This window comes from Raphanus sativus, unplaced genomic scaffold, assembly GCF_000801105.2.
Source record: "Raphanus sativus cultivar WK10039 unplaced genomic scaffold, ASM80110v3 Scaffold2648, whole genome shotgun sequence".
In the NCBI taxonomy this organism is placed as follows: Eukaryota; Viridiplantae; Streptophyta; class Magnoliopsida; order Brassicales; family Brassicaceae; genus Raphanus; species Raphanus sativus.
Window position 1 is genome coordinate 1 of NW_026617956.1, and position 14497 is coordinate 14497.

The 14497-nt window shown below is 37.2% G+C and overlaps 2 protein-coding genes across 2 annotated transcripts; both read left to right on the forward strand.

The window, feature by feature from the left end:
* Window positions 1-87: 87 nt before the first annotated feature.
* On the forward strand, window positions 88-4041 carry LOC130505867 (auxin response factor 9-like). The gene is made up of 14 exons (XM_057000470.1): window positions 88-522; window positions 601-707; window positions 788-892; window positions 1160-1216; window positions 1297-1449; window positions 1548-1632; window positions 1729-1819; window positions 1913-2077; window positions 2165-2278; window positions 2375-2447; window positions 2542-2689; window positions 2766-3238; window positions 3337-3524; window positions 3598-4041. Exons 1-14 carry the CDS (start codon window positions 510-512, stop codon window positions 3746-3748), a joined length of 1923 nt encoding a protein of 640 aa, XP_056856450.1. The 5' UTR covers window positions 88-509; the 3' UTR covers window positions 3749-4041.
* A 5908-nt stretch (window positions 4042-9949) lies between these two features.
* LOC130505868 (cellulose synthase-like protein G3) lies at window positions 9950-14308 on the forward strand (the record flags this gene model as incomplete). The annotated part of the gene is made up of 4 exons (XM_057000471.1): window positions 9950-10676; window positions 13292-13441; window positions 13595-13723; window positions 13835-14308. Coding segments are annotated over exons 1-4 (1344 nt in total), but the record flags the coding sequence as incomplete, so codon positions are not given.
* Window positions 14309-14497: the final 189 nt, after the last annotated feature.

The following is a 14497-nucleotide window of genomic DNA, read 5'->3' on the forward strand; positions in this document are numbered from 1 at the left end:
TATTTAAATGAATTAAAAAAAAAAGAAATGTTTTTTTTTTGTAGGGTAGAGAGACAGAGAGAACCGGGGATAAAAAGGGAGCAAGGAAGGTGTGAGTCCGTAACTCGAAACATAAGATAAGAGACGCGCTTCCTAAACGGGGTTCTTGAGCTGACCGAAAGATTCCCCTTTTTTTTTTTATATAATCGTAACGGCGAGTTGGTTGTTTGGTACAAGGGAGGGAGGCGATTAAACCGGGCTTAGCGGGAGAAAGAAAGAAAGAGATTACAGTTACAGAGAGAGAGAGAGATTTGGTTGCGTTACGATTCAGATCTCGCGGGAGAGTAAGAAAGAGAAAAACGGAATCCAAGGCTCGTGACAATTAAATTCGCATTTAGGTCAAATATTATCTGGACTGCTTTCAAACTGATCGGAGAGAAGAAGAAGAAGAGTGAAGTGATTGAAAGAGAAGCTTAAATTTGGATTTGGAGTTTTTTGCTGAGGCGGCGGGTTAAGTAAGCTAAGTGCTAATGACGACGACAGGTATGTTGTTGTTACTTCCGATTTTTGGTTTTTTATTTTCCGGCAAGTTTTTTAATGAGAAATTGGCGGTAAACACAGGAGAGCATATGTACGGAGAGCTGTGGAAGCTGTGCGCTGGACCTGTGGTGGATGTTCCTCAAGCTGAGGAAAGAGTGTTTTACTTTCCTCAAGGTCACATGGAACAAGTAAGCGCTGCTTCGGATTTGAGGAAGTTTGAATCTGATAATATTTGATTTTTAAATTTTTTTTGATTTGTTTGTTTCAGCTGGAAGCGTCAACGGAACAGGATTTGAATGCGGTGAAACCGACGAAACCGCTTTTCGATCTTCCTCCTAAGATCCTCTGCAGAGTTATGGACGTTCGTCTTCAGGTTTGTTTTTTTTCCACGATTCTCTTTGGCGTCTGATTACACATCAGATTCAGTTGACCAAGTCGTAGAGTATAAATTGATTGGTTAGCCTTTTGTGTGGAATATATATGTTGGGGGCCTGCTGAGTTGACTTAGATGTCTTGGGGCTTTTTGAGTTGTCTTAGATCATCCATTTGTCACTTGTTGTTGACTTAGATCATCCATCGGATCTTGTTTGAGTTAAAATGGAAGTTTTGACTCCTAATCACTTGTTCTTGTTGTTGTTAGGCGGAGAAAGATACGGATGAGGTATATGCCCAGATCATGTTGATGCCTGAAGAAACAGTGAGTCACTCATTTTCTTTTAATTTGTTTCACCTCCTTCTCTCTCAAACCCAGGAGTGCTAATTTATAAACTGCATCAGGTTGATGAACCTATGAGTCCTGATCTTCCTCCTCCTGAGTCCCATAGGCCAAAGGTTCACTCTTTCAGCAAGGTTTTGACTGCCTCCGATACAAGCACCCATGGTGGCTTCTCTGTCCTTAGGAAACATGCTACCGAGTGCCTTCCCCCGCTGGTAATTACGACACAACTCTTTCTGATTTGTTCCGGGCTTCGCATTGGATTTAGATTTCAGCATTCCAACGTCGATCTCATTTTGTTGTCTTCCTTTAGGATATGACTCAGCAAACTCCGACTCAGGAGTTAGTAGCCGAAGATGTGCACGGCTATCAGTGGAAATTCAAGCATATTTTTAGAGGTGATGAATTAATTACTATTGACAAAAGTTAAAATGTGAGGAACAAGGTTTTGTGATTACTGATCTTGTTTTTACTTGAAACCTATTATTGTACAGGTCAACCACGGAGGCATCTTTTGACCACAGGGTGGAGCACCTTTGTTACAGCAAAGAGATTGGTAGCTGGGGACACCTTTGTGTTCCTGAGGTATAACTTCACTCTGCTATGTTGCTTTTTTCTTTTCTTTTGATTTTTCCACATGTGGATTTTGAATCTTTAAAACTATATTGTATTGTCCAGAGGGGAGAATGGAGAGTTGCGGGTTGGAGTCAGACGTGCTAATCGTCAACAGATCAATATGCCTTCATCCGTCATATCAAGTCACAGCATGCATCTGGGAGTGCTTGCTACTGCATGTCATGCTACTCAAACCAAATCAATGTTCACCGTTTACTATAAACCAAGGTATACAATTATTCACTCTACGTTGAACATGTTGAGTCAGTTTCTTCGAGACTCTTGCCTTATTGATTTAGTCTTGGTTCTGAGCAGGACAAGCCAATTCATCATAAGCTTGAACAAATATCTGGAATCCATGAACAATAAGTTCTCTGTAGGGATGAGATTTAAGATGAGGTTTGAGGGAGAGGATTCCCCTGAAAGAAGGTAGTCTAAATTTTTTTTCTTTCTTTGTTTGTTTTGTGCCCTGCAAGTTCTGTGTCCCCAAAGCTGTTCTCTAAACACTTATCTTTCTTTACGAAGATATTCTGGCACGGTTGTTGGTGTTAAAGACTGCTCCACTCACTGGAAAGACTCAAATTGGCGACGCCTAGAAGTAAAACTCTTACCCCTTGTATACATGCTTCTTTAAATGTTTCTAAAGCGAAAAAAAAAAAAAAACTCAACCAGTCTGCTACATTTTTGTGTAGGTTCACTGGGATGAGCCTGCATCGATTTCAAGACCCGATAAGGTTTCACCATGGGAGATCGAGCCGTTTGTATCTTCAGAAAATGTTTCCCAATCAGTTATGCCAAAGAACAAAAGGCCCCGTCACTTTAGTGAAGTATCTGCACTTGGTAAGGCACAATCTAATCGTCAGTTTCTCTGAAACTTCCTATAGCTACATATCTCACTCACACATCATGTCTTTAGATGTAGGCAAGACAGCTTCAAACCTTTGGAGCTCTGCATTGGCGCAATCCCATGAATTGGCACAATCTTGCATCACCTCACAAAGGAATCCTCCTCAGCAATGTTATCGTGATGCAACTGAGGATGCTAAGAAATCTGATTGGCCAATTAGCCCTTACTCTGCGTCCAATTTGTCGAGAAATACAACGCTGAACGACCAAATGATTTTCCCAGTTGAGCAGAAGAAACCCGAGACTACCACCGCTAGTTATAGATTATTTGGAGTCGATCTGCTGAGTTCCTCTGTACCAGCTCCCGAGGAGAAAGCTGCACTCATGCAACCAATAAACATAACCAAACCAGCTCCAGACAGCAACTCAGACCCAAAATCAGAGGTTTCAAAGCTATCAGAGGAGAAAAAGCAGGAACCTGCTCAGGCATCATCGAAAGAGGTACAAAGCAAGGAAAACAGTTCTACAAGAAGCCGGACCAAGGTAATGTCATGGACACTTTTTTTGATGCACATATAAATAAAACACATACGTCCTCTTTTTTTTTTTACATAATCTAGATATTCATATGAACAACACAGGTGCAAATGCAAGGCGTACCGGTGGGCAGGGCTGTGGATTTAACAGTACTAAATGGGTACAGTGAGCTTATAGACGACCTTGAGAAGCTGTTTGACATAGAAGGCGAGCTGAAGAGTCGGAATCAATGGGAAATAGTGTTCACAGATGATGAGGGAGATATGATGCTTGTCGGTGATGACCCATGGCCGTAAGTGACTACCCCTCTTATTTAAGAAAAAAGAAAAATCATATCTGAAAATGGCTTAATTTTGTGGTAACAGGGAGTTCTGCAACATGGTGAAGAGAATATTCATATGGTCAAAAGAGGAAGTGAAGAAGATGACGCCCGGGAACCAACTCCGGAAACTGTTAACGGAAGTTGACACAGCATTAACAACAACAATCTCCAAAACTGAGAATCTTTCCAACTAAGTTCTCTACACTCTCTGTCTCCTTGTCTTGTTCCGTCTGTGTTTTCTCGCCAGAGAAAGATCAAAAAGTGGCGTAAACAGGAAACCACTTCTTCTTTTCGCAAGAAAAGTAAAAGGGTTGAAAAATGGCTCGTTTTTTTTTGGGGGAGCTTCTTGTGGAGAAGGGCAGACAGAGAGTTTTCTTCTATGGGTAGGCTTCTGTAAGTTTAATTCTTTTTGTGTGTGTAATATATGCGAAGATGTAACGAACAGAGAAGAAGAAAAAATAAAGATTGTAAGCCTCCTTTTCCTATTTATGCTTCTTAGTTTTTTTTTTCTCGTCTTTTTTTTTGTTATTTTTCATGTAAGTGTCAAAAGAGTCGATGTACATATATCTTGTGAAATTAAAACTTCGACGTCTATTTCTTCATTGGTATGGTATTTGTTACTAGTACTCACTCACAGAAGCAAAAGCTTTCTGAAGAACAACATCCAAAGAAAAGAGCTTGATAGATTGATACAAACTCTGAAACCATAAATCTCAGTTGTTTGGATTGCCCTATCTAAACTAGGTCCAAAATAATTTGGGGAGGTTTACTGGATTTGTGTACTTTAGAGTTTCATTAGTTTGTATATATAGTAACTAGATCAGATTCATATGGAGATACTCTTCAGGCACGTACACGACGTCCCTCTCCTCCAAATGAACTTGGAAACAACTTAGGATGTTTTGGTAAAAAATAGTTTGGTTTATAAAAAACTCTTCCTCGTTTTTCTTTCAGTCTATGGCTGGCTTTTTTGTATATGTATCATACAACACAGAGTTTATATCGTAAACATCCAATATACGAATCTCTTATACAGTATACTATAGATATTGTCGTTATCTATTGTTTGTATTTTTTCATCCTCTCTCTCTCGCTGAGATTTGTGAATATTTGCTCCTTGTGTTTCCACATCTTCATCGAATCATCCATGTGATATTTTCTCCTTTTTCTAATATATAGGGAAATCTAAATGTCTTTTTCTTTTCAAAACTCATCAACTAATACGATATTTTAAAAAGAAATCCGTCAATATACATGGTTTTAGGAATTCATATGTACATACAGAGAAAACATTATTAAGATTTCTAATAATTTTACAAATAGATAACCTCTTTGGGAGTAATTTCCAAAGATAGTTGTATAAATTATTCGAGTATAAATTATTCGAGTATAATTTATTAATCTAGCTAGTAGCTTAAAACATTTTAATAATTATACTTGCTGAAAAACATTAATAACCAAATATTATAGTTGCATAGATATGATAAGTCAATTATATAAACTTATTCTGAACTTTTTTTTTTTTTTTTTTTTTTGAATAAATGTAAAATTTTATTCATCCAAAAAAACGTTTGTACATCAAGTGTAACAGGAAGCTTAATGAAAAATAAAAACTACAACGTAAATTTTATCTAGTTCCAAACCACACTTGTAATCCCTTCTCCATTTTCTTGTCTCCTTGACGCTGAATAGTAGACAGTCTATTTCTCACATTCTTGTCAATCACTTTAGCCAACAGCATATGCGGAATCTGTTTATCACCATGTCTTCTATAATTCCTCTCTCGCCAGATCGAATGAATTGCTGCCTGAAATGCATATCTTATCAGGAAAAGCTTAACCCGGTCCTGTCTAAGATCAAGCATTATCTCAATAATATCCTCCCAACGCTCCGTGTATCTTGTACCAAGCAACCCTCCAATCAACTTCTGCCATATGTAACTTGAATAAGCACAAGAGAAGAACAAGTGGTTTCTTGTCTCCCCTTCCTGCTTGCACAAGACGCATATAGGATCAATGGCTTGATTCCACTTCAGCATACGATCACATGTTGATAGTCTATCAAGCATCGCTGTCCAGGCATGAAAAGAATACTTAGGCGTGGCATGCTTAAACCAAACACACTTACTCCATCGTTGCAATATGTGTTCCTTTCGAACAAGCAGCCAAGTACTCTTTGATGAGAAATTTGGTTTGTATCTCTCTTCTCTGTTTTTCCATACTGCAACATCCATACACTTCAACCTTCTAGATTTCAGTTTCTCAATTTCTTCCTCCACTAAATTCAAAATTACCACACGATGCCTTCTCCTCCTATGCTTCTGTATTACTTCTGCTACTGTCCAAGTTTCTGGTATACCCATATCAATATAACTTCTTTCTCCCAACAAGTCTTTTAAGCGCCCCATTGTACACCAATGATCATACCAGAAGGAGGTAGACTCTCCATTTTTAACTTCTACACGATGAAACTCCTTAGCAGCATCTCTTGTCTTAAGTATTTTCTTCCACATCCAAGAACCTATTGTTGAGTTCTCCTTAACAGACCAGAAAGAACCTTTGCGGATCAAATTCTTCTGAATCCATTGCACCCATAATGAATTCTGTCCAGATAGAATTCTCCATATCAATTTGAGACAGGATACTTCATTTACTTCCTTCAAATCCCTTAACCCCAAACCACCTTCTTCCTTCTTCTTACATACTTCCTTCCAGCTAACTTTAGATTTTCTCGTATTCAACTCAGGCCCTGACCATAAGAATGCTGCACATAATTTCTCAATCCCATTTATGCATTGCCGAGGAAGTCTAAACGCTGAAAACCAGAAATTCGCCAAACTCATGATGACAGATTTAAGAAGTTGGAGTCTCCCTGCGTATGACAAAAATCTCCCATTCCAATTACACATCCTGGTCTTGATCTTCTCCATCAATGGTAAGTAATCTGAGACTGTCATTTTCCTTGTGAGAAGTGGCAAACCCAGATAGCGGACCGGCAATTGACCTGCTTCAAAAGGGAAGTTCTCAAGAATAGCACTCTGGTTCTCAACAGAAATCCCAGCCATATACAGAGTCGATTTCTCCAAACTGATCTTGAGACCCGAAAGCTTTTCAAAGTCATTAAAAACCTGGAGAATTCCTTCTACTGACCTCTTCTGCCCATCTGTGAAAACCATAATATCATCCGCAAAGCAAAGATGTGTCAAGAGAGCATTCTTGCATCTTGGATGATATCCCACCAGTCTATCAACAGCCGCTTTATCCAACAACTTTGACAGAACATTCATACATATTACGAATAGTGAAGGGGATAGAGCACAACCTTGACGAAGCCCTCTAGCACTATTAAAATAGCCCGCAAGCTCCCCATTCACTTGCACCGAAAAAGACGCTGTTGATATACATAATCTGATCCAGTGTATGTACTTAGCAGGAAACCCCAAAGCTTCTAATGTGGCGAGGAGAAATGGCCACTGGACTGAATCAAACGCTTTAGATATGTCTATCTTCATGGCGCATCTCGGAGATATCTCACTCTTGTGATAGTCTTTAACTAATTCAGTAGCTAACAATAGATTCTCCATCAACAACCTATCCTTAACGAAAGCTGACTGATTTGAAGAGATGAACTTAGGCATAATCCCTTTGAGGCGATTGGCTAACAGCTTTGATATTATCTTGTATAGCACATTGCAACAAGATATTGGCCTATAGTCTTTCATTTCCTTAGCTATTTTCTTCTTAGGTATCAAAGCTAAGATAGTAGAGTTGATACCTTTAGGAAGAAAACCTTTAATAAAGAATGACTGCACTGCTACCACCACATCATTCCCAAGTATTGGCCAAGCTGCTTTAAAAAATTCTGTAGTATAGCCATCAGGTCCCGGGGATTTATTCGATGGCATCTTGAATACAACTTCTTTTATTTCCTCCGCTGTGACTTCCTTAATAAGATTCTCTTGCTCTACTTCACTACAGCGGAATCCAAGAATCTCCTGAAGATACTCCACCTTAGGCATCTCATAATCATTTGGTTTAAAGGTAAGTAGCTCTGTAAAGAACCGCTCAGCTTCTCTTTTAATATCTTCCTCCTTTGTGGCAATACTCCCATCTGGACAAAGCACCTCTCGAATAGCATTTATCACTTCTCTTATCTTTGCAGCATTATGAAAGAATCTGTTGTTTCCATCCCCCACCTCTAACCAATGCATTTTCGACTTCTGCTTATATACTTCCTCCTCTATATCAGCTAACTTCTGCCACTTCTCCAACGCTTCACATTCCCTTCTCACTGCCTCTGTGGATGGATTTGACAATGTTTCTTTCTGTCTTTCACAAAGACTCTCCAATGAATCCTTTGTCTTCTTATGAAGATGTCCCAACTTATCCTTACTCAAAGACCGCATCACCGGTTTGAGATCTTTAAGTTTCTTCCCAAGTCTGTACATAGCTGAGGTTGAGTGAAAAAGTTTATCAGTCTCTCTCCAGTATCCCTCAACTGTCGGCAGGAACTCCTTCATCGTAGCTATCACATTTGTAAATTTAAAAGGCCTTCTCTTCTTCTGTATCTCTTCATTATCGAATTGGATCCTGCATCTGAGGTGATCAGAGCAACCTCCTGATTCAAATACACTATATGCTCTTCCCAACCCATGCAGAGCAACATCATTCATCAATACTCGATCCAGCTTTTTACAAATTAATCCATCCTCCCTCTTGTTACACCATGTGAAAACAGGGCCATGAGCTCCCATGTCTGTTAATGAACAATATCTCACAAGCTCCTGAAAATCTCTCATCCCTGCTGTCACAACCGGGTTATTTTCAGACCTTGAGTGCTCCCCTACATCAAGAGTTTCATTAAAATCTCCACAAATCAACCATTTCTTATTTCTGAACATTGAGGAATCTTTATGACTTCTCAAATCTTCCCATAGTATCCTCCTCTCTTCCATAGTATTCAACGCATATACAAAGGTGCAAAAAATTTCCTCTTCTTTCCCTTCCTGAAGAACTGCACAAGTAATCAACTGACTACTCTTAAAAACCGGTGTTACCCGAACTGATGGACCCCAAACCACCCAAATGCGGCCCAGACGGTGATGCTCATAGTTACTCATATATGACCAATTCTGAAAAACTGAACGCATAATATCTCCTGCTTTATTTTCTTTAACTCTGGTTTCTATCAAACTCCCAAACTGTAATGACTGACTTCTTATCCAATCGCGGACTACTTGATGTTTAGTGATTTTATTGAAGCCGCGCATGTTCCAGAAGAACCCTGTCATTTGGCATTGCGAGGTTTCTTCTTCTTATTCAGATCACTCGGGCCATCGTCCCTTGCTCTCTGAACAGTCACATCTGAAAGAAACCTGTGGTTATTTTTTGATCCTCTCGGCAAATATCTTCTTAAAGTGATCCCATCTTCATCATCTACAATTGTTGTCTCCTTCTCCAAATCTTCATTATCATCCTCCTTTTCCAATTCATTTCCTCTTTTTTCCTCTTTATTAACTTCTACCACTTCTTCTTTATTTTTCATAATTTCCCCTTCTTCCTCATCTTGGCTCAAGACTGAGAATCTTGAGTTAGACAGAATTGAAACTTGACCAGATTCAAGCTTCTTATTTGTCTGAGGTGTACGACTGACCTTCCCCGGTGAAACTTCCCTCCAGATTTCCTCTCCTGCTTCTTTTATTGTATTCTTAGCACTCTTATTACTCCCCACCGATTTCTCTAGAATATCCATAATATCTTCCTTCTTATTCTCTGTTGTATCTACTGACCCAGTCTCCACTTCTTTAATTTTTTCCTTAGAACCTCCCTCTTCTACACTTCGAACTACTTCTCCACTCTTAGTCTCCAATACTACTTCCTTCTCTTCGTTTCTCCTTCTACAAGCATGCACCAGATGCCCCCATTTGCCACAATGAGTACACTTTGGCGGAAGCCATGGGTAAGTGTACTCCACTAGTGTTTTCTTCCCTTGAGAGGTGAAATTCATTGTTTTTGGTAACTCCTTTGACAAATCAGCCTTCACAAAAACCTTTGCAATCTTCAGATTCACACACTGCTCAGTTTCTGGATGTAGTCTCTCTGGCACCCCAACTGAACTTGTTATGAAGCTTAATCCCTTCCAAGAAAACATATCCATTGGCACATTTTTGAGATGCACCCACAGTGGTATCGAGTGTGTTTCTTGCTCAATGTCTTCAGTCAAAGGGGACCATTTCGCCATCACAACTGGTATCTCTGCTATATTCCACATCGCCCTACGTACAATCCTGTTTCTACGTACAATACTTATTCTGAACTTAATTTGCATACATATTATATATATTAAAATCTTTAAAAGTGTGGTGTAAAACACTTGCTCCGTTATCAAAAAAAAAAAACACTTGCTCCTTCTCCAAAGAAATTCGCCTATAAATAATATATTAGTGGTGAGTGACCCTTGTTTTACTTATCAATCTTCTTCAGAACTATTTGGGTCTATAACGAAAAAAAAAAAGAGAGAGAAATTTAAACGATGGAGGCTCATAATAGAAAACATTCAGTCGGCGACACAACCCTCCACACGTGTCATCCGTGCCGGCGCACCGTTCCATACAGAATATACGCCGTAATTCACACGTGTGGCATCTTAGCCCTTATGTACCATCACGTTAACTCACTTCTCACAGCAGACACAACCCTAATAACATCTCTACTTCTACTCTCCGATGTCATTCTCGCTTTCATGTGGGCCACCTCAGCTTTCCTCCGGTTTAACCCGGTTCATCGGTCCGAGTACCCTGAGATATACGCAGCTAAACCGAAAGAGGAGTTTCCGAAGTTGGATGTGTTTATATGCACGGCTGATCCGTACAAGGAGCCTCCCATGATGGTGGTCAACACTGCTTTATCTGCGATGGCCTTCGATTATCCGTCCGACAAGGTCTCAGTCTATGTATCGGACGATGGAGGATCATCTTTGACCTTGTTTGCTTTGATGGAAGCTGCCAAGTTCTCTAAGCATTGGCTGCCATATTGCAAGAATAACAATATTCAAGATCGATCTCCTGAAGTGTATTTTTCATCAAAATCACATACTTGGGACGACGAAGCTGATAATCTTAAGGTATGTATTATATCTTAAGCTGGTAATATTAAGATGAACTTAAGGTATGTATTATATCAAAATCACATACTAGAATATTTTTTATTTTTATTTCTCTATTCGAGAAGTGCATAGACGTACGTATTACGTTGCGATGACTGTTACACTTAGGTGCTGACTGGTTTTCCCCGCTACCACCCCGCAACGCAGCTTTTGCGGTTCATAGCGGTTGTTGGCGTTTCGAAACAATCATAGAAAACGCTACAAATCGCTTCAAACCGCTCCGAACCTCTTAAAATTAAAAACTGGTTCCAGCTAAGTTTGCGGTTGCGGCGGTTGCGGGAAGGTAAATTTTTTTCTTTAAAAACAGAATAAATAAAAATAATACTAAAAATATCTAATAAAAAATTTCAATTGAAATAATAGAAATTGTAAAATGTATTCATATTATATTTTAATTTATATTAAAAAATTCAAAACTAAAATGTTTTCTATAAATTTTTAAAATTGAATAATATGATTTTATAAATATAAATTTTATATTTATCATATTTTATGATTTTTAATATTTTTATAATTACATAAAATGTAAATATTGTTAAATTATTATTTAACAGATGTTACGTTTGGTAGTTTACCAGTCATAAGAGTCCTGCAAACGCAACAATTTCTAACAGCTGTACCAGTCGTACAAATCTCTAGAAAACGCTTAAAACTGCAACCACCCACACCAGCAAACTCCCGCAACCGCAACCGCAACCGCTGCAGTTACACCAGTCAGACCCTTAGTTAAGTAATTTAGGTAGTGTTTTCATTTAGTATCTAAACTATTAAAACTAAAGTACAAATAAAATTTCACCATGAATTTTCCTTAATAATTACAATTATATGTCACTGATCTAAATATAGTAATTTTAAACTTTCCTTAACCCATTCATTTCCGATACAGCATACAATCCAATTAATTAAATCAGACCATCACGTACCTTTTTTATTCGAAACCAATAATGACCAACCAGAACATACCTTATATTATTATAACTCAATACTCCATTAAACATATGACAAATAATTTTTGGCTATTGGCTAACCTATTACAAACCAAACCAAAAGATTGATCACGATTTCTTAAGCACAATCTAATCAATATTAAGTTTATGGGTTTATCAATTTTTTTAACACTAGCTTTTTTCTAATATTTACAATATAACGACACTAGCTTTAAACACCATCGTTTTAAAACATTGCTAAACCACCCAAATAGTTAGATTAACATGCTGATAGACTCAACCGTATTACTAAGATTCCATAACAGCTCATATATTTAATCAATCACACCAACTAATATTATGATATCAATCTTTACATAAAACCTCCTATTTCTAAGCTATAACATTTCCTAATATGATATCATTTTTTATAAATTCCAATTTCCATTAAAATCAACATATTACATACCTATTTATAATGAACAAGCTGTACATGGAATTATTCATTTTTTATACAACAAATCCAACGTAAGTCTTTTTAAAATGACAAATCTAAAATGATAACCACAACTAACCAAATACGTTAAGCTATTATAAAACAATTCATAAAATTGATGTATATAAACTATAAAATCATATTATACACAATGGGTCTGTATTCGTTAGTTGTAAAATTATATACAATCAAGGATGTAACAAAATTATGATTAATATAATCGTTTAAAAATCATCCGCACAGGCGTGCGGGTCATAATCTAGTTCTTTCGTTAAAATTTACAAATACTTTTTAATTTTAATTACTTTGAGTTATGGAATAAGCATAACATGCCTTTTAAGTTTTAACAAAAAAGAAAAGATCAGAACGTAATAAATCTTGTAAAGACAAGCAAAAATACAATAAGTGGGAACAGACAAAACAAAGTTGACTGTATTTTAAAACAAAGGAGAGTCATTGTTGTGCAACTTGTGCTGAAGGGTCAAATCCTTCACAACCTTAGAGCATCTCCATTGGTGAATCCCTTTTGGGATTCATCTTTTTAATTTTTAATTATTAAATTTTTCATTTCTTTTTTTTCTTGAAAAAAATGTGAACCTCTGTTAAAAGTTTTCAATGGAGATGCTCTTATGAGTCCTTATCGTATCTACTCGACGATAATGTTTATGTTCCCAAGATTTTGGGTAACTATGGCATCACCTTTATTCATTTATTAATTGTTTTTAACATTGATGATTTCATTTTTTGCCAAACAAAATTGATAATTTCTCCTATACTTTTTGAAAATGATGATTTCTCTTAAACGATAAGATTAAGACTCGCACTTGTAACCTAATTACTTTCTTCAAAACGATAGGACTTGCTAATACTTTCTTTTAAAATATAGGAGTCCTTCTACATATATGTAAGTATTATCAACCGATGATACGTATCTCTAACATAAAAGGACAGTATATTATACAACTCTAATTATTTTTCACAATAAATAAATATTGATTGAGAAAATCATAAGAGACAATGAGACAAAAATACTAAGTTATATACTAACATTGCACAAAAATAAAGAATTATATACTAACAAACATGTATATATGGAATTATCGTATACTAACAAACATGTATTTGTAATCATCGATCGTGTGGTGGAGCAGATGCTGTACGAAGATATGAAGAGCAGAGTAGAACATGTGGTTGATAGTGGTAAGGTTGAGACTGAGTATATCACATGCGATCACTTTCGTGGAGTATTTGATTTGTGGACCCACAAATTCACTCGTCAAGAACACCCCACTATTATTCAGGTATTTTATTTATATATAAAAAGGTTTATAAAAATTACGCTCACTACTATACATTTGAATAATAGTCTGCTCTATGTTATTTTTCATAGAGCAATTCTTTCAAACAACACATAATTTAGGTGGCAAATCTTAACTTAATTAATCTGAGAGCAGGTGTTGCAAAATAGCGAGACAGGCATGGGCCATACAGGAAAGTATATAGTGCCAAACCTAATCTATGTATCACGGGAGAAGAGTAAAGTTTCACCACATCATTTCAAAGCCGGTGCTCTTAACACCTTGGTATCACCTATAGACCCTACCTTTTAACTGGTTTTTAATTTGGTTTAAATATCTAGCATTTTGGTCTAGTTGTAGACTTGTAGTTAAGTTAATGTTTTCTTTTCGTTGTAGCTACGAGTGTCTGGGGTGATTACAAATTCACCGGTCATTCTAACACTAGACTGTGACATGTACTCGAACGATCCTACAACCCCGGTTCGTGCCTTGTGCTATCTAACTGACCCTAAAATCAAATCCGGTTTAGGTTACGTGCAGTTTCCTCAAAAGTTTCAAGGAGTAAGCAAGAATGATATCTATGCATGCGAGTACAAACGTCTCTTCGACATCAATATGATTGGGTTTGATGGGATTATGGGACCGAATTACGTGGGAACTGGCTGTTTCTTCAACCGACGGGTTTTCTATGGGCCTCCATCTAATATGATTTTGGCTGAGATAGATGAACATAACCCTAATCGGATTGCGGATAAATCCATCGAGGCGAAAGATGTTTTGGAATTGGCACATAATGTAGCAGGATGCAACTACGAGCACAACACTAATTGGGGGTCCAAGGTAAGAGAAAATCAACCCTCACATATTAGAGTTACGCAGTCTTGTTTTCTATTTTTTTTTTTTTGAAACATTTTATTTATTATAAACGTATAAATAGTCATTAACTGTTAACTGTTTTTTTCTAATTAAGTTAACTGATTGGAAATATTTTTCTTCTTCTGATTGTTTAACGTATATATGCACTAGTTATGAGAACTATCTTAAATAAATGTAGTTAGT